Source organism: Ailuropoda melanoleuca, chromosome 10 (assembly GCF_002007445.2).
Source record: "Ailuropoda melanoleuca isolate Jingjing chromosome 10, ASM200744v2, whole genome shotgun sequence".
In the NCBI taxonomy this organism is placed as follows: Eukaryota; Metazoa; Chordata; class Mammalia; order Carnivora; family Ursidae; genus Ailuropoda; species Ailuropoda melanoleuca.
Genome location: NC_048227.1, coordinates 76,522,413 through 76,543,874, shown reverse-complemented (window position 1 = coordinate 76,543,874; position 21,462 = coordinate 76,522,413). Strand labels below are relative to the sequence as shown.

At 37.3% G+C, this 21,462-nt stretch overlaps 1 protein-coding gene across 6 annotated transcripts in view; it reads left to right on the top strand.

Annotated features, from left to right (window-relative positions):
• ARHGAP18 (Rho GTPase activating protein 18) overlaps positions 1 to 3,901 on the top strand; it is a 190,924-nt gene extending 187,023 nt beyond the window's left edge. For all 6 annotated transcript variants that reach the window (XM_034669129.1, XM_034669124.1, XM_034669125.1 and 3 more), the window contains 2 exons: positions 337 to 398; positions 1,623 to 3,901. In XM_034669129.1, the coding sequence (XP_034525020.1) occupies positions 337 to 357 (21 nt within the window). In that variant the 3' untranslated portion in view covers positions 358 to 398; positions 1,623 to 3,901. The remainder of the gene's footprint in view (positions 1 to 336; positions 399 to 1,622) is intronic.
• The last annotated feature ends 17,561 nt before the right edge of the window (positions 3,902 to 21,462 follow it).

The window sequence follows — 21,462 nt, the reverse complement described above, 5'->3', positions numbered from 1 at the left end:
TAGGAGGACCTTTCTGGCCCCTATGCAAAGTAGTTGATCATATTAATAATTTTATTGGCAGCTAAAATGTTACTTTTTAATTTTACAAATTCAGATGCTGATTTATTATTTTGCCTTCAGATGTATGAGTCCATTTGTTTATTTTAATTTACAGGTGTGACATTTTTATTACCTATTTGGCACACTTAACAGATGGGAAAATACAAATGTTAGATAATTACAGTGTGTCTAAGTTATGAATTTCCCATACAAGCCAGAATTCCCCAAGCACATTAAAGTGATTTAGTTGCAAGCTGTTTGATGATATAACTAATGAGTTTGTTTTGTCCCTAATAGTGGGATTGCCCAGACTCTTAAGAAAGGGGAAGTTTTTTTGTATGAAATTGGAGGAAATATTGGTAAGCACATTTTGTTTCTGTGTTACATATGCTGATTTGACATTGCCAATGGTTATTATTTATATCTTTGAGGGCAAAACTCAGAAGTTAAATATAGCATGCTGTAGATAGTTGATGAATTTTGTGGATTTGTTTAGTGGTCTGACTTTTCAGGCTCTATTTGAGCTCCTCCATTCACCCATCTGTGTTAAACCTCAGCAAGGGCAAATTCTCTTAAAATAGTAGCAATTTCTAGAATGGTAATGAACTTTTTCAAAACTTCTTTCTTTTTGATATGCTTACATCACATCTTAATGAAGGAAGTGGCTGGGCTTATTTAAGGCCAGGATTACATTTTTATTATGGCTCAGTACTAGATATTTTTAGTGAAAGCAGGAGTTATTTTTGCCATTGTCGATTGCCTTCTGAGTAATGCACGCACGCACACACAACGACAAACACAGATATACACACATACAAATATAAGCACATTGGTAACCTAGGAAATAAAAATAGATCAACTGGATTAATTTTGATCATGCCTTATATTTTATATGCCCATTTTCAGTTATCAGTGGGTTGTCATACTCATCTCTATTAAAATTTGAAGTAAACTTTTTCTCTTTATTTTGACCCTTGAAAATGGTACAGGTGAAATTGTTAACAAATAAATGAAATAGTGTTTAATTCAAAATAATAATTGAAAATATTTTAAGATTTTAAGTTTTGTGGAATTTTTTCCTGAGACACAAAGGTGTTAGTAAATACTGAAACTTTAACATGGAAATATGAAGGCTTACTCTTAAAATTTAAATACACTGCAACTCTGTTAGAAGCTTGGAATTGTTAACTCAAATAAGAAAGATTTATTTAAATATTTATATGTATTTGATCTTGCATTTCTATCCTTGGATATTGAGAATGAAGCATTGTTTCTTAATTAGGTAGACCCAAAACTGTTGCCACCCCTTAAAAAGGTGAATAAGCTTTTAATGAGCCATTGCAGAGCCCTTCACACAAAGTATTTTCAACTTCCTAAATTAACTTGAAACCCATTCCTTTAGAGAAAGCCTACTAAATTGACTTTCTCAATATTTTGGCCACGTCTTGTAATGTTATGGGAGATGGGAAAGGATGAGAGAGATTTTGAAGTCTAAGATTTCAGAGTTAAACTGTGAGGAATAAGTTTAAAATTGCATCCCAGTCTCTGCACTGTGTTCAGCTGATCCGGTGTCTCTTTGATAGGAGAACGCTGCCTTGATGATGACACTTACATGATGGATTTGTATCAGCTCAACCCCAACGCCGAGTGGGTCATAAAGTCAAAGCCGTCATAGGAGGCTGAAGCTGCAGAGAACCACGAGGACCTCCTGAGACTATTGCTGGGGCAAGAGTGCAAATAAAAGAAACGGCAGGACCCTTCTATTGTTCCAATGTACCCAACTATTGAATAGTGACCCTCTGAAGCCTTAAAAAGTTACAGATTTATGCTGCTGCCAGAATTATGTTTATTAATAATACAATGAGCAAACAAATATCTCTGGAGTGAGAGGAAAAAGGGTTAATTAGCGTGGCGGCCATTATACTCTGTGAAAAGTGCCTGGATGTGACCGTTTATTTTATGTGAAAACACACTCTTCCCTCTCACTTTTTTCTCCTAAAATCATATACATGGTAATATGTGCTTCCTCTCCTTTTTCTCCTCCTCATGTCTGCCTTCCCCCGAACTAGGTTTGCTTTTTAACTGAAAAGATCACAAATACCAGGTATTTGGCAAGTCGTGAAGACAATGCATCTTAAAGTAGACTGAATCCAACAGTATTCCTGTCACTATTGAAAGTTAATATTCCTCCCTTTTAATCATTTGTTCAAACAATAACATTCCACTTCTTCCTGCTCTACCGCATGAAATGATTTGCATTGTTTTCAGTTCATCTGACGTATGTGCACAGAACCGTATCCACTATTAAGCAAATACAACTGTCAGAAACTTCCAATTATTACTGAACTATTAAATACTTACATACTAAGAATAAATAAAATATATCCATGTGGAATAACTGGATTATGGATAACAAGAGAGTGAAAGCCAAATCACTTCATGTATGCTCTATTCTCCTAAGTGAAATTTATGAAGTCTTAGCTGGCTTTACCTATTGTCATATTAGTACAAATATGCATGATAATAAAATCCAGTAATGGTTAAGAATGTTATTCTACTGAAAGAGGGATTTTTTTTTTTTTTTAACTCCTAAAGAAGACTGCAGGAAGCATTTTCTTTTTCTGGGTATGACACAGTCATATGAACAAGTTTTTGTTTGTGTACTTTAAATAATCAGAGTAAATTTATTAAAATGCTGTGGAAAGTACTATTCCCAGGGAGTTTAATGCACAAACCATATTGTGACAAGAGATGAGTCTCTGAACTGTAAATAAGAGAAACGAAGTGAGAAATGTTCAATATTTTATGAGTTTAGAGTGTAGTAAATAAAAGGTGATGTAAATGAATGTTGCACACACTGTGTTTATGATACTTTTAGTAGTATTTTAGGGAAAATTATACACATTCTCAGAAGCTCTTGATGTCACTCCGGTTAGGAGGGAAAATGCTGTTAATGAGAACAGCCATAAATTTTTAGTGTGTAATTATAAGAGCAGCCTGTGGATATGATTACTTAAATAACATTGTGGTGATTTGTGCCATTGCTTTTTTATTTAAAAAATTTTTATAATTAAATGCAATTTTCTAAATTATCTTCTCTTGGAATTATTACTTTTAATCCTATATGTTTATGAATGTACTATATTTTTGCTTGTATTTGTGTTTTTGTTAAAAGCCACTTCTTTTATTGTTCCTGTTGCTCCTGTGTAATACTTAAATTGGGAAGCCGTGTGGAAGATAAAAAACTGTTTCCATCCTTAGTGTTTTCCTTATGCAAACTTTTGTTCTTTAGGATTTTTTAAAAACATGTTGTATTCTGTTTCTGATTTTGACAATATATATTAATTTCCCAAAATGTTTTATTAATAGCTTAAGTTAATGAAAGCAATTAATGATATAAACTCAATTAAATGCTTAATAAATTTTAGGGGTGCACAATTTAAAAAAAAAGACAGGAGTGAATATAATGATTTAGATAGATGGCTTGCTAAAGCATATGTCAACTAGCTTTTTACCACATTTACTAGTCCCCTGCTATGTGTGTTGGTGGGGGGAGCACAAGAGGCTTTTGATAAAAGAATTCCAGATCTTGGTAAATAAATACAAAGATGCAACTGCATTTCGAGTCCTTAGAACTCATGACCCATATTCCTTGATATTGAATAATATTGCTTTTATATAATCAAGAAAGATGTCTCTCTACACTTCTAAAGAGGAGAAACTTAGTGTAGAGCCTCAAATATAAATGGCCTGGAATTAACCCATATGTTTTTGCTATAATTTTTTTTTCTTAGTGAACTTTAAATCTTGTGGTAGATTAGTTTTTGCTTGTTTGTGAGGGACAATAAAAACAACAAACATATTTGTTATGAGTCTCAAACATCTTAATTCTTGAGACAGCTGCTGTTGAAAAGTTGAAGAGCTGGTTTTTATAGAAGACTTGATGCCCTGTTAATGTTTCAGAGATGTTTCTTTTTTTCTGAAGAGGGTTTTGTAATTATTTGCAATCTTTGCTGTAGAATTCAATGTAAACTCCTTGCTAGTGCTCTTTGGGAAAAGCAGTTTATTTTACTGACTTCATGAAAGTTTTCATGAATTGTCTTTTCCTAATTTTTGTTAAACTGATTTCATTTTCTCCCTCATTGTACTGATTTCTCATCCTCTTGATCAGTAGGTGGCAGTATTGGTCAGGGATTCCTTTGCATCTGAACTATGGGAAGTTTTAAAAGTGAACCTGAGTTCATAGGTAAGTGGTTGAGACTCAGTGCCAGGAATTTACAAGGCAGTTAGGTAAGAATACCATGGATCTCTCACTTTAATCACTGTTTTTGGAAAATTGTAAATAATAATAATTTCAGATTGTCTGTGTTCTATTTATTAGTCTGCTTTTATTCTTAACCCGTGAGTGGGGAGGGAGAGACGCGAGGTGGGGTTTTTTTTTTTTTTGAACCAAAAACCCAAGAGTTTTTTTGTTTCGTTTTGTTTTTTGACAATGTCTATCTCAAGCAGAAGGATCAGGGCAAGAGGAAAGACAGTGAACCAGGAAAGTAAAAAGAAGGATGTCTAAAGAGGCATGATGACATCTGTCTTTAGTGTGTATGTAGTTGTTTCTTCATTTCAATCAACAAACATTTACTGGACATTTACGTATATATGCCAGACATGTTCTACCCTTGAGATAAATCAGTGAACAAAATAATAAGTAAAAATGAATTAATAAGAATTATCTAATATGTTGGAAGGATATAAGTGCAGTAGACCCAGAGATGAACAAGGTTAGTAGGATGAAGGGTGGAGGAATAGGTTTACTGTAGTAGTAAGCAGTCTCTCATTGAACATCTAATAACGAAGACTAGAAGGAAGTGAGAAAATTGCCTATGTCTATCTGGAAGAAAAGCATTCCAGACAGAGGGAATAATTAGAACAAAGACCCCAAAACAGTAGTATGCTTGACTTAACTAACGGTTAGAAGGGTACAAGCAGGGCTGGAGTAGAGTGAAGCAGCTACGACTAATGGATGAGATCAGAGAAGTAACACTGGGATAGGGTTGGGGGACGAGTTCATGGCCTTGTACTAGGACAACTGTAATTCATGGTTTAAGACATTTTTGAGAGCAAAACAGGGCACTGTTGGTAAAGGCAGTAGCTGTGGAGTGATAGGAAGAGGTCAGATTCTGGATATAGTTTTAAAGGTCGAGTCTATAGGGTTTCTGGTATGCATTTTTAATCAAGACAAATCACAAGATTTTTTACTTGAGCAGTTGGAAGTATGGAGCTTCCAACAACAGAAATAGGGAAGGTGAAGGTAAATTGGGTATTCTGAGGGAGTATGGGTTTAGGAGCTCAATTGTGGGTGTGTTGAATTTGAGATGCCTATTGGGCATCCAAGTGGCAATGTTGAATAGGCAGTGATTTGTGCAGATGGTAGGAGAGAGGTCTGGGCTGGGGTCAGCAGCATGTTCATGAACTTTTAACTTTAACTACAAGCTTGCCTGGGATCACCAAGGGACTGAATGTGGATATAGTAGAGAACATCACCAAGAGGTAAGCCTTGGAAATGCCCACTGTTAGAGGTTAGGAAAAGGAGAAGGAACCGGCAAAGACATTGAAAAGAAATGACCTTTGAGCTGATGAAGAGATTGTGATGTACTGGAAACCAAGTGAAGAAAGGCAATCAAAGAGAAGAGAGTAATTGTCAAGTCAGATCCTACTTATAGCTCACATGAGCTAAAGGCCAGGAATTGACCCCTGGATTTACTATGTGGAGGTCATTGCTGACTTGATGAGCAGTTTAGGTAAAGTGAGAGGCTGAAAGATTATAGCCAGGTTGAGAGAGAGAGAGAGAAATCCAAGTGAGTATGGACAGCTCTTAAAATTCTATGATGCAAGGGAGCAAATAAATGAGATAATAGCTAGCAGAAGAAGTAGGAGGTGTACTGAGGGCCTTGAATGCTGGGCTAAATAGTTTTTGGAATTTATTCAATTATATAATACATTAAGAGGTAACATGCGTCCTGGAGCCCAACTACCTGGGTTAGCTAATGTGACCTAAGACAAGTCACTTAGGTCTCATTTTATACTTTGTATAATGAGAATAATAATATTTACTTCTTGGCAGCTTACAGAATCAATTTATATAAAGGGCTCAGCAGGCTTAGCAGCATATCTGCCTGATAGTACTCAATAAACTTGATTAGTTTCATTAGGAGTATAGTGATCAGTATTATTAGATACAATATTATTGCTATCATTCAGGATTATTGGTTTTAATGCCATATTACTTTTCCACCTACTACTTACTTTCCACCTAGAAATCACTGGCAGTAACTCTTCCTCAGGGTATCTGTGATACTGTAAAGGGCACAGAAATAATTCCATAACAAGTTTTCTCTACTTCAAGGTCAATGCAAATTTTAAATTGGACTTGTTTTGTTTAAAGTAAACTGGGTAGGGGACAGAAATTTCTCTGCATCTCAGACCAGGAGGTCTAGGAGGAAAACAGACTGGTCTGAGATGCAGAGAGAATTCTGTCCTGTACGCCAGGTCCCAGAAGAAAACAAACTCTTACCCAGTTTCTTTTCTTAACCTGATACCTTGTTTGCTCAAAGCAGAATCCTGGGCCTCTTCAGTTGGTGTTAGCTGCTCCCACTCCATGGTCTTGGATTTTCTGGGTTTGTGATTTCTCAAATTTAAATTTAATAAATATAGCAATAGTAATTTTCCTTCCATTTCACTTGGCCTCACGTCTTAGAATCTGGACGTGGCATCCAGCTTCTTTTTCATTTCTAACCTTAAGTATTACATGGGGTAACTTACCTCTGATAGAAAGGGTATTATATGAAACATTAGAATCCCCCTCCATATAACTCTCTTAAACTCCTTAAGATTTCTTTGAAGGGTTTCATGAGCTATTTTCACACATAGCTGCATACAGTAATAAGAGAAAGAGATTGGTTGCCAGAAAGCTGCTTCTATGGTATTTCCAACTAAAGCCAATATGCACTGACTTTGTCAAAAGCGAGCTTTTTATCTTGAGATTTCAAGTCTTGATTTCTCAACCAAAGGAACTCAGAGAAGCTTCAGAGAAAACAGTCTACTCTCCACTGTCTTTATTCTTTGTTTGATGTTCACCCCTTGTTGCACCTGAGTAGCTCGGTTCTTGCTGCATCTCCTATAACTTTTACAAAATGGCGGCTTTCATGTAATCTCTGTCTTAAATCCTATTCCCCTTCAGCCAGGGCCAAAGTGAACAAAGAACTTAACCCTGGACTGAAGGTCATAAAGATAGTCACAGAGAGTGGCTCAGTTCTGAATAGTAGATCAGTTAAATTTTTCTGTCTTTCACCTGACAGTATTTACAAAAAGGAAGTGATTTCATCATTACATGTGTCTTTAAAACTCTCATTTCAATGTGAGAACTCTTAGGGCATCTTTGCTTTGGTTGCTTGTATCACCCAGTTTGTATTAAGCAAGAGAAAATTCTGAGAACAGGAAGAATTAACTATTGAGAGATTATGCATCACCTTTTGTCCAAGAATCTAGAAACACATTCTCAGACACGCCTCTTTCATCTTCAAGCTTTTCTTCATGTTAAAAATGGGGAAGGGATTAATGTTCTTTATTCTGAAGAAATTATTAGGCATTATTAGATAATGCCTTAGAGAGTGAATTCCTTAGAAAATGTTATTATAAGGAATACTTTAAAGGTTCAGGAAAAAACATGGTTCTCCATTTGTTCCCCATTTCCTCCCTTTCTTTTCAAACATTTTAGTATTTGCTATGTGCTGCACTGGTTTATATTTTGGAGATGTAAAAAATCAATCATCTGATGCATTCCTACAGAACACTAGATTTAGATTTGTGGATACCATCAATGTGGGCTAGTGATAGGGCATGTATTCTCAGCAAATGGACTCTGATTGGAGGGAGGCGGAAATGGGTGCAGCTAATGATAGATTAAAATTTAGTGGGAGTATTGAGAAAAGATGCTGTTGATTGGGAAATTGTTAAAGGAGGCTGTGGCATTTCAGCTGGAAGCCCAGTTAGGATGCCGCAAACTAGACCAGGCCAGAAACAATGAGACTCAGAATAAAAATGAGTGAGAGTGGGTTATATTGATGTTCCAGAGTTGAGGTCAAAAAGACTTGATGAGTCTATGGGGTGGAGATGACAGAGAGGTCGGTGTTAAAGATTCTTGGGAGGACCGCTCAGTCAGTTAAGTGTTTGACTTCAGCTCAGGTCCTGATTTTAGGGTCCTGGGATTGAGCTCTGTGTCAGGCTCCCTGCTCAGCAAGGGGTCAGCTTTTCCCTCTTTTTCAGCCCCCTCTCCTGCTTGTGCTCGCATGGTCTCTCTCTCTTTGTCTCTCTCTTTCTCTCTCAAATAAATAACATCTTAAAAAAAAAAAGACTCCTGGGAGAGGATGAAAGTATTTTGCATTGTACCCCAGAACGGGAAGTGCTGGTTTGTAACAAAAGGGATTGGGGTAGGAGAAAAGGGGGTATTATGAATTGGTAGGGAGAGACAATGAGAATATGTTGAACTTGAGATGTATGAAAAACTTAAACAGAAATGCGATCTCTTTTAAGAAAGGTTACTCTGAAAGATGTATATTTAAAACATATTTGCTTAGAGGTGATGGTTAAAGCCATGGGAGCAAAAGGAATCATCCCCTGAACATGTGGAGCCAAGAGAGGGCTAAGAAGAACTTTGAAGTACCCCACCACTTCAGGGATGCAAAAAAGAAGAGATGCCTTAGAAGGAGCAGTTCAGTCCAGAAGAGTCAAAATCGCAGATGTCATGGAAAGCAACAGATTTAGCAAGTCAGAAATGGTCAACTGTGTCAAATAACTGAGGAAAGTGAAGCCGATGAAGGCTGAGTAGAAGCTGAAGCTGAAGTTTACACATCCAGGGCTGGCTGACCTTCCAGAGAGCAAGTAGTTTTGGAGTGATGGGAACAGAAGCCTCTCGTGATAGTCCAAGATGTACATAGGAACTAGAAGCTATGGATTTAGTTGGGATTGTTGGCAAGGGGCAAAAACAATAAGGTTTATTGTGGGTTTTTTTTCCTTTGACATTTTGCAAAGGGGTGGAATCTTGATCATACAATAGTTTTTACACATAATTCCTAATACCTGATATTACCTGTATTTCTTTCTTCAGTTAATTCAAGAACATCTTCCCTCCCGTTATCTAAAATAATCCTCAAAATAATTGAGTAGCTTGAAGAAAACTGACCGTGATAAAGGTAAAATAATCCCTAAGAATGTTGTTTGTCCTTAAGAGACATCATTAATTTTGTTTTTGTGATTTTTAAATTTAAGACTCTTTCCTAACTTGAAAGCAAAGGATTTTTTTTAACTTTATTTCATTTTTTTAGTATAGTTGATACATAATGTTACATTTGTTTCAGGTGTACAACATAGAGATTGCACATCTCTGTACCTTATGCTATGCTTACCATAGCTGTAGCTAACATCTGTCACCATAGAATGTTGTTATAATATCATCGACTATATTTTCTATGCTGTACTTTTTATTCCCTTGAGTTATTCATTTCAACACTGGAAGCCTGTGTCTCGCACTCCCCTTCCCCCATTGTGTCCCTCTTCCATCCCTCCCTGCTCTCCCCGCAACCAAGCGGGTTTGTTCTCTGTATCTATAGTCTGATTCTGTAAAGCAGATGATTATAAAATAAGCTTGTTTGGAAGCAGGTGTCTAAGAGGTTGATGATTTGATATATTAAGTTTGTCCCATGTTAGCAGCTCTTTGAAAATACCCTCGGTTGGGAGAGATCATTCTGTCTCTCACTGCTTTTCTGCATTGCTGCATGTGGTAAGAGTTATTGTTCTGCCCACTATAATCTATATAGCAAAACCTGGGAAATACATGTTAGATAAATTGGAAAATATCATGCTATGTGAAACAAGATGAAGACACGTGTTCATTTCCAAATCTTAATTTTTGAGTGATGAACAGAATATGTTGAAGTGCTATATAATTCTGTTCAAGTTTTTTACCCTCAAAAATGATTTTTACAAAGTACTGCATATTTTTTCATAGGAATCTAAAATTTTTATCATAAGCTTAAATAACTACAAAGGAATTCTAATACTTCAACATGTTTCAGGTGAAATTTAATGCCATAGTGATTTGATACTGTTATCTGTTTTTAAAAAAATACATGAAAGCTCTTCATTTATAGCAAGAAATTTCACATCATTTTTTTCCTATTTCCATTGTACTTCCTCCTTAGAAATGTATCCTAATGTAATATATTCAGTGGCACAGATTAATTACATTTCTCTGCAGCACAATAAATATATATTGAAGTAATAGTTGATAAAACAACAAAAATATATTGCAAATCTTGATAAAGTTAATAAATACAAAATTTCCATTTTATTAAAAATGGGGTTACTTAGCAAGATAGGGTTTTTAGTTTTTTCTCAACTGTCAATGGATAGATATAACTTATTCCTAATTATTTAACCTCAATTCTCTTTTTTTTTTAAAGATTTTCTTTATTTATTTGACAGAGATAGAGACAGCCAGCGAGAGAGGGAACACAAGCAGGGGGAGTGGGAGAGGAAGAAGGAGGCTCATAGCAGAGGAGCCTGACGTAGGGCTCGATCCCACAACACCAGGATCACGCCCTGAGCCGAAGGCAGACGCTTAACCGCTGTGCCACCCAGGCGCCCCTCAATTCTTATCTTTTTCAATTTTATTTATGTGTATATATATATATAACATATATAAATATGTAGGCATTGAGAAAGTTGTTACCATACACATGTAAATCGGAAGTTTAAAACTTAATTATAGCAGTGATAGTTTTTTAAACTCCTTTAAAGTTCATTACATGCCAAAAATCACTGTGATCTATTACCAAAATTATTTGTGATGTACTAGCTAATTGGTCCTTCTTCATAACTGTTGAAAGCAAATAATTTGGAACAATTTGACTCATATACAGATTTGTTAACTCAGTTGTTATAGTAATTTATTTTGTCGGTTTCTGAGAAGTATGGCGGAAAATGATAACTGAGTCAAAGAGTATAAAAATATTTGAGGTTCTTATTGCATATGTTGTCAAACAGCATTTTAGGAAAGTTGTACTTATTTATACTTCTATCAATGGCAGTCAAGTGATAATGTCTTCTTACTATCACTATTTTCTTTAACATTCATTAATTTCGTGGTTGAAGAAATTATATTTCACTGCCTTAATTTGCACTTTGTGGGTAATTATGCTAATTATGTTTCATATGTTGTGAATTAGCAAAATCAGGAAAGGTAGCTCTTTAGTCTTTGTTTCTCTATTACAGAAATATTTATGTGCATATTTGATATTTAACCTATTAGGATACTTAGATTTATCATATTTTTGTATTCAGTGAGAATAAATGTATAGTAGATATTATATAAATGTTATATATAGAAGGGCACCTGACCCATAGTAAGTGATACAAATGTCATTTGGCATTGGCATCCTCATTATCATGTTTTTTCCTTAGTTTGGCTTTAAATAATTTGATTTTTTTAAAACATAAAACTTCCTTTTTTCATATTGTTTTTTCTAGGTATTGAGTTCTTTTGAACTGGGAGGCTATTATTTAACAAGGAATGCTTCCTTAGAAATGTAGACTATCTATCCTTGGGAAGATAGTGTTTAAAATGATGTTGATTCTCACCATCTCCTTTAATTTGTTGATTTAAGTGTAGGAATTGCTAGAGAAGAGGAACTCCCTTTCAGCCATTTTTCATTCAACTCGAGGTTTCCTGACTATCTGTCGTTTTCTACAAAGTTACACAATATAAAACTGGGGCATCCTATATCAAAAATATATGCAAATAAACTTGTGGGCACAGGAGTGATTCTCAAATTGTAATCACTGGTGTGGCATGGGCACTGGCCCAGCAGAATGAACATGGTATTTCACCGCAGACCTGGTTTTGCACTGGACTGGTATATATCACCTGAAAATTATGCTAAACGAGGGTTAAGAGGCATTTGAGTATTTGGAAACTGATATATATATTTGAGATGTAAAAGTGGTTTCGCAAACTTTTATACCAACACGTATTTATGTACAAGGTATATCTGAGTGCAATTTTAATGGAACTGTCAGTCACTTGGTTAGGGAACGTATGGAGGCAATAATAAAGAATAAGGAAAATGAACTTCTCTAGGTAGAGAAATACAGTGACTAGGATTCCAGAGATATATGGTTGGTAAATAAAAAATAGTAAACCAACAAACAAAAAACACCAAAAAACCTTTCGGCCTCAGGACAACATATGCTCATTCTGGAATGAGGATCATTTGGCATCTGACCTCGAACTGTAAGAAGAACTTGCAGATCTCTGAATGGGTGCAAAGGTAGCAGATGACCTTTGTACAAAGGATGGCAAGTACAAAGGATGGCAAGTACAAAGGATGGCAAGTACAAAGACGAAGATACAGGAGAAACATTCATTTACATTTAAAATATACAGTGTATTACTCGGGTCTGAACCTAAAGTAGAAACTTGGCAGACACTATGTAGATTGTTCCATGAAGACAAAAGACCCAGTGACACGTTGTGGCCAAAAAGCAAACTGAACAAATGGTAGGCTCATCAAATACAAAAAAACCCAGCGGAGACTATACTCCATGGAGCTATGGCAAACCAACCCCTATGTGAAGTCTGAGTACAGCAAATGTGAACATTTATGTGAATGCGCTTTGTAAATTGTACATGTTATCTAGTGAATATTAGCTATGATGATGGCAGTGGTGATGATGTTGTTTTAATGTAACCAGAGCAAGTCTGCACTAGGGTTTGTGGTGACAGCATCCTCCATGGAAATATGATTCTCCAGCTTGAGAATATGAAGCTGTATGAATTGTGGATTGGCGAATGTGAGGTGAGCGTTACGCCAAGTGTTAAAGTAGGTAACGCATCCAGGAATGAGATTGTCAGCACATTAGTGCAGAGGCTGCTTTTGCTCATCTGGTGTCTGCAGTATTTAATGCAGTAATTGGCAAATTGTGGGTGATCAGTGAATGTTTGGGGCTCATAAACACCTCGAGCTTACACACGTGTAATGTAGGTAGGATTCTGAAAAGGATTCAAAGAAAACAGGCAGGTTTAACCATAACAGAGGCATAATTAGCTTAAAGAAGCTGGTATCTTTGTCCTGTTTGAAGTTGTCATCAGGGAAGATGTCCATGTCACCGCATTAGGCATTAGGCAGGATTCTAGGTCAGGTGATGGGAGGCATTGTCCTCAAGTAGCCATTTTTCTATTTAATTCATTTATTGTTTTTGTCCTTAGGTATAGGCAATGTACTCAAATACCAGTAAGATACAGACTGTTCCCACAAGAAATAGTAATGATGTTATTAGCATTTATTGGGTACTTACTTTGTACCAGGCCATGTATCATGTCTTTTATATACATCGCTGTTTAACTTTCACACTACATCTAAGAGGGCGATATTTTTATACCATGTTTTATCAGTAAGGAACCTTCTCCAACAAGGTCAGTGAAATGGCTGCATCAGGATACAAGCTGACAACAAAGCACATACCACTCACAATAGACCATAATGTTTACAAACCAATCCAGGAGGTAAAAACAAAGTGCTCAAGTATTACGTCACTTCAGAGGAGAAAGAAGAGACCCCCCTCATGAGATGGTGCATGGCAGGCCAAGACTGTCATGCTCGGTACCTCCAAGGGCTTGTAGCTCTGCAGATGAGAGATCGTTCACAGCCAGATATCATTCTGTGACTATATTTATGAGTTGCTATGTCAACTGGGACTAATTCAACAATATAGCACTGGAGATATTTTGAAGGTAATAATGTTATGATTTCAAAATGCCTGGCTGGGATTTAAAGAGACTCAAACTATCCAAGTACCAGGCTTCCATGGCACATATGCCAGTATCCACATATGTGGATAAGGAACCAGCGTATACCAGAGAAGCCCCACTCTGAACATCCCCAACTGTTGGGGATGTCATCTTGTAACCTTGACTAAGATCCATGTCCTTTCTGCTTACCATAGTAAAATATAATTTAAGATCTATGAGTCTGAGCATGTATTCTGAACAGTTCCCAAATCGAGTTCTTGAGGGCTGTGTCTGATTTCTTTTTCCAACAGGTAAATCTTGGAAAAAGGGCATTCCACCCTGAGGAAATCATGAGGGAAGCCCAGAGAAAGGAAGCAGAAGGAATAGCAAACGGTGTGATGTGGCCACATGTAGGGAACAGGAAAGTAAGAGAGGGAACAAGTAAGCTGGGCACACTTTAGGATCCCTACTGAGTCTCCAGTTTCCCTTCCTTGAGGCATGTTTGTGGTGTGAAACTTGCCAGTCTAATTGGACCAAGAGTGGACACTTGATTTGAGATGGACAGTTTTTTTCCTGGGAATTTAGAATTTAGACCAAGCACCCTCTTATTAGTCTCCATACCTAACTGGGATTGTATTTGGGACACTTAGGGTTTCCTTATCCCATCGTGGGGACTGAGGAGAGAAAGAGAAGGTTTTTCAAAATCAGGGTAGGCAATGGGGAGCTAAAATCTTTTTTGTATGAGGGGGACATGTAATCAATCATATCTAGTCTGCCAAAGACATCTAATCCTTCTTAGTTCTGAAAATTGCTAAATTCATCTTATGACAGCCATTCCAAGTGCCTGCTCTAATGTACTTTGCTGAGATGAAACCAAATTACTTCTTTTCCATAGGATTAAATGCACTTGGCTCAGCCTAAGTTTATGGGGCATCAAAAAGAAAGAATGTCAGCTTAAGTGATTCTTCAGTTCCCTTCCTTTTTGATGAGGTTTGGTCATGTAGACATCTTTCTTTTTCTTCTCCTTGACTTACACTTAACCCTTGGCTTTTGGAGAATTAGATTATCTTTTAAATTTTCTTCTAATCACGTGCAACTTAAAAGCTGTGGCAGTCCAAATCTGTTGGAAAGCTCCAAAACATGGGCTCTCTGGGTCTTGATAATATCTAATGAGATGGTCTGCAGAATTTCATTTGTTGACAATGGCGCTCTTGTTATTTTTAAGTGGTTCTTTTTCATGTTCCAACAACGGCCTCTGGAGAAGGCTGCAAACAGCTTCTTCCCACATTTCATTTAAGGAGGGTGAATGTGCCTATGTTTTCGGAGAGAGGGCAGCTGCACCCCCGAGAGTATGGCCAGTGTTCCCTTTTATCCTCTTCCTCGTGCGCTGTCAGATTCCTGGTGACAGTGAGCCAGACACTCTAGGAGATGAGCTGCTCTCAGCGCATCAATACTGTCATTCTCCCCCTGGCTCCCGCCTTCATCTTTCCTTGCCTGCTCCTCATCTGCTCTTTGCTAACATGCATTGACTGCAGCACAATTCTTCCATCCTTGCCTGAGTCACAGGCAAGTATGTTCTGTCTTTGAAAAGATGAGTTGGTATTGACCTTAACATTCCCTGTGCTGCTTCCTTGCTGGCCTCTCTTCTGCCTCCCTTACCCTTCAGGTATCAAACTGATATATAAGAAAAAAGGGACAACAGTGAATAACATTAATGACAACAGTAACCATTTGGGTACTTCCTTTGGTTCATCCACCGTGTTAGCAGTCTGTAAGCATTTTCTCCTTAAATTCTGATGAAGAACCATGGTGAGGTATTTCTAGAATTATCTCAATTTTCAGAAAGGGTAGCTGAGACTCAGAGTTTACATGACTTTCCTATTGGCAAACCTAGTAAGTGGCAGAGATAGGACCTGAAGCCACACGTCCTGTCCAAGTCAATGTTTCTGCACACAATACTGTTATAACTCATTGCTTGGGGACATGAAGAAAAACACTTTTGAGAACCCTCTACATTGTTCATTTTCGTAATATTTGGTCTTTGGCAGCCAAGAGTCCCAGTGGCGATTTTGTTTCTCCTTGTTTCACTGTTACTGAAATCCGGGATCCAGCATTCATCCTCTCCGAGTTCGTAATCATCTCTTATCTCCTTTAAGAAGAGGTATTTAACAGACATGTCTTCTGGACCTAATAAGAGTGCAGAGGCTAGCTACTATCCCGTCGTGCTTATGTCAATATTTTATTGTTTTTTAAATACCTTGCATTAGATATAATCAATACCTTTTTCCCTTTTAGCAGTATCTTCACAATTTTGTGATAGGAATGGATGGCTAAAGTCTGATTCAGTGTTACAAGCCAGGAGCCAGCACAGTTTATATGTCTGACTCACTGCTTTATGTGTTTTCTCAGTGGATCATTGCAATAGGCAGGTGAGGTTGATTGTAATATGATCTTCATTTTCAGAGAAGAAACTACAGCTCAGTGTAATAGCAAGCCACCATCACCTAGATTATTGCAAATTCTCCCAACTGGTCTTTTCACATGTCCTCGTGCTCTCACTTTCTTTTTTCCACATTATTACAAGAATGGTATGCTTTAAAATGTAAATCTGATCAGGCCACTTCCCTGTGTAGGTCCCCTGAGTGGTTTCTAATTTCCCTTGGAACCAGGTCCAGAATCCTTAACGTGGCTTAGTAGAGTTCCATGTCTCGCCACTGACCAAGTTCTCAGCCTCATGTATTTACCTCTTTACTCAAAACTTATCTAACCCTCTTCTGCTTGTTTTCTTTCCCATCTCTGGTATATGCCTATTCAAGTAGAAATTGTATTTTCTGGCTTTCAAGTTATCTGAAAAAGAGCCTGAGCTCCTGCTTGGCTGTTCCTTATTGTGTCTGACACACTGGCAAATACAGTAGTTTTATCACATCTCTTCAGCTGTCGTCTGGTTATGCCATGCTTCACATACCAACCCAGAAAACCATTTTCCACGTGTGGTAAGCTGAAGTATGGCCTCTCAAAGATGTCCACATCCCAGTCCTTAGGACTTGTGAATGTTACTTTATATAGCAAAAAAACAAACAAACAAAAACAAAAACAAAAACTTTGCAGAAGTGATTGAATTAAGCATCTTGAGATGGGGAGATTATCCTGGATTATCTGGGCTGGCCTGATGTATCACAAGAGTCTTTATAAGAGGAGGCAGGAGATGGAAGCAAGCGGTAGAAGATGTGACAACAGAAGCGAGAGGTTGGAGTTACAAGGAAGGGGCTAGAAGCCAAAAAATATAGGCAACCTCTAGAAGCCAGAAAAAAAGACAGCAAAACTGCTTCTCCCTGAGCCTTCCAGAAGGAACAGAGCCATGCTGGCAACTTGATTTTAGATTTTTGACTAAGAGAATAAATTTGTGTTGTCTTGTGCTATTGTTTAAGTAATTTGTTAGAGTAGCAGTAGGAAACTAACCGCACATTCAGCTTTCAAGAGTCTTCATAACTGAGAAACAGAAGTCATTCATTCAACAAATATCTGTTGAGTACCGGGCACTCTACTTAGGATATTGCCCTTAATGGTCTTTATATTTTAACAGAGGAAGACAGAAAATAAACAATAGCTATCATGTTGGAATTATAAGTGCTATGTATTTAGAGAAAAGAAAAAGAACAGGAGGAGAATTGTAATTTTACATAAGGTGGTCAATGTGAGACTCAGTGAAAAAATGAGTAATTTGAAGGAGTTAGACATATGGACATATGAAAGGGCATTCTCCAGGCAGATAGACAAACTAGTACAAGGACCATGAAAAGGAATATACCTGCCATGTTTGTGGAATGGTAAGAAGCCAGTGTGGCTGAGGCAAAGTGGGCCAGAGTGGAGTAAGTAGTAGGATAATGAGGTCAGAGAGATAATAGTGGAGCCAATCATCTAAGGTGTTTCTTTGGATAAAGTGGGTTAGTCTTGAAGGGTTTTGAAGAGAGCCATAAGATTCACTAAAGGGGTGCCTGGGTGGTTCAGTTGGTTGGGTGACTGACTCTTGATTTCAGCTCAGGATCTCAGCTCAGGTCTTGATCTCAGGGTTGTGAGTTCAAGTCCCGCATTAAGCTCCACACTAGATGTGGAGACTACTTTAAAAAAAATAATGCACTAAAGCAGGTTTTTGGAAGAATCACTCTGTTGCTGTTTTGAAAATAAATCCAGAGTTGGGGAGGGGATGGGGATAATACGGATGAAAGTAGACACAAGTGAGAGGGCTGTTGTAACAACCTAAGGAAGAGATATTGTTGGTTCAAATCAAAATGGTCCCTGTGGGATCAGTGAGCAGTGGTAAGATTCTGGACATGCTTTAAAAGGTGGGGTCAACCAGATTTCCTGTGGGAATGCATATGGAAGTGCAACTCCAATATATTTCGTGTAATCGAAAAGGGAATAGAGTAGTCTTTAGCAAGGATGGGGAAAACTGAGTAAGTAGGACTGAGGGCAAAGATCAGGGGCATGCTAAGTTTGAGTCCAGTTAGACATCCAAGTGGCAGTTGGATAAAAAGTCTGTCCATCAAGAGAGATCTGGACTGGAGTTGACAGCATGTACATGGCATTTAAATGATTGAACAAATGAGAGACATAGGGGATGGAAGCAGGCTACGGGGATATGCAGAGGCCACCCATGCAGATTAGAGTACAAGAAATGAGGGGTGATTGAAAACTCTAAATTAGAAATGATTGCAACATTTGTAGGAAAAAATAATATAGTTTACCTTAGAAAATTAGTTGTGTGGGGGCTCCTCGTTGGCACAGTCGGTTAAACATCTGACACCTGTTTTTTGCTCAGGTTGTGATCTCAAGGTCATGAGATCGAGCCCCCCATGGGGCTCTGCACTCAGAGTGGAGTCTGCTTCAGATTCTCTCCCTCTCCCTTTGCCCCTCTCCCCTCTAAAATAAAATAAATAAATCTTGGGGGGGAAAAAAGAAAATTAGTTATCTATTTTTACATAGAGGAAGATATTAATTTTCTGTAAAAAACCCACATTTTTATATGAAATCTTCTGGGATTTTTTTTCTAGTTAACTCTAACAAAATTGCAATATAATGGATCCACTTAAGTATCAGTATTTGTGTTTATTTTTCTTATACTTACAGCAGTAGTACCATTTTCCAGAGCGCTGTAAATCTCCACACATTATCGTTGAAGATAGGTCTTCCTTAAGAAGTGAAAAATCAGGGGCACCTGGCTGGGTCAGTCAGTAGAGCATGTGGCTTTGATCCTGTCTTGAACTCATTGGGTGTAGAGCTTACTTAAAAAAAGAAAGAAAGAAAGGAAAGAAAGAAAAGAAAAGAAAGGAAGAAAGAAAAGAAAGGGAAAAAATCAGTATGGTGACTAGAAACAGGAATAATTTTGCTGTTTGGGAAATGGGGCTCCCGAGCGTATGTGTTATGGTCTCCTCCCTCATCTGACGGGTTGTTCTAATCTGCTCTTGTGCTGGAATTGGATGATAGCACTTACCAGGTGTTTGCCACTTCATAGTTTTTGAAATCCTTTCATATACGATCTCATTTATTCCTCACAATAGTCTTAGGAAGCAGACAATGTTATTCTCATTTATAGATAAGGGAACTTAGGCTCAAAGAGGCCAAGTAATTTATCCACGGTCACTAGCAAATTTTGGACTTGACACTAACTTAGAACAACCAGCTCTTTTCCTACTTTATGAAGATGCATGACAATCTTTATTAAGTTTTTTTTAAAAAAATATCATTTCAGGGTAAAAAAGAAGGTCAAGGACATTTTCTGGGCTTATTAGAAATGGTCCACTAGCTATTAAAATCGGTCTAAGGTTGTATAAAATCTAAAGAAAATTAAGGTATTATAAATTTCTTCTAAGAAATTACACTTTCTTAGTTCTGGTGTGCTTCTCTCTTGCAAAGATTACTTGACCTATAGGGCATAACTGTTCCTTGATTGTTCCAAAGCTGCCTCGAGATTGGTCACAATCAGAAAGCATCCTGTAATGGCTACTGAAGACTAGTTGTGCGCCCTGGCTCACTAAAGTGGGGCTTGCTGATCATGCCCATTATCCCATTTCGTCTGAAATTTGCTGTCGCCCTTCTCTCTTATGTTTCCTAAAATCTGTACCAAGTGACTATGAATTAAAAACCAGTATTTTAGGAATTCTTGGGTAGATTTTATGAGTACTATGAGGAGAAATAATAGTACTGGAAGTGGGTGATACCATTGTTATAAACAAGTTGGCGCGGAGGTAGGTTTTTAATTTGATTATTTGTTGCCGTTGATGAAGTTTGGCTTTATGAGGATGAAGAGTGAGGCTGCCTTAGAGTATTGAAAGAAAGGAGAGGTTTTGGGGAGCAAAAGGGACAGGACGGATAAAGCTAGGCCTGGTGGCTGGGAACCCAGTATGTGGAAAGCATCAGAAGGAAGTGGGGATATGGAAATGAAGCTTATCAATAAGATACATATGTAAATAACATATTTCACATGACAGCATCTGGGTATATTTAGTTAGATGCTTCCATGTGAAAGAAACAAGAAGTCAGAGTTTGGTGATGGTGCGACTCAGGAATAATCATTAAAGAGAACAATTTGGTAGAAGTGAGCTAGTGGATGGGGGGTGGGCATTTGGAAAGTCAGAGAGAGTCAAGATAGTTACCTGATTCCTGTTCTAACTCCCACTCCTCAAATATACAGAGTTATATACAGGGTATATATGGTTTCAGAGAATACCATTGCTTTACTATAGTCAATATGCCCAACCTAAATAAAGTAGGATATTCCTGAAAGCATTAAATGGGCGCTTTATGACACTTACAGTCACCAAGGAGCCTATACCTGTTTTATTGTTTTCTAGGTTCATCTATGAGAAAAATAATAGAAAACTGGTATTTATTTAGGTTAAACTGGAAGGTAGTGGAAGAACATAATAGTAGACAATTTAAATTTCTATTAAAAGTTTATTCTGTTATAAGGAACAGGAAACCAAAATTTTAGGAAGCTTTAAATCTAATACTTGGGAGAACACTGATTTAGGAATCAGAAGACAGCTTATCATTGATCATTAGTTCAATGATATTGAGCAAGTCATTGGATCTTATTTTTTTCATCTGTAAAATGAAGATAATAAGTGTATGTCAATGAGTGCCCCTCTCCACAGACATTTCCTGGACAATCACTGTGCGCCAGGCCCTTTGCTAGCCTTTGGGGGTACAAAGTGGTCTCTGCCCACAAGGACTTCAGGGTTGACTGAAGGATAGGGTTGTTGTAAAGAGTGAATAGGTTTATGAGATGCATATAACAGCACCGCACATGATAAAGGCACTACGTAAATGTAAGATAGTATTATTTGTGTCAATGAACATTCATTAAACACTGAGTGTGATAGACCCTGTACAGAACACAGTATTAAATCACTGTATAAGATCTGTAGTCTTTGCTTCTAATTTTCCTTTCTGTTAAGTGTTTGTGTTTTAAGCATAACTTCTTTGAAAACAAAGACATTCTAAGAAGCAATTAGAATTTCACACCCACACCATGCCCTTTTATTCATTAGCTTTCTTCCTTTTCCTATTATTTTGAAAATACC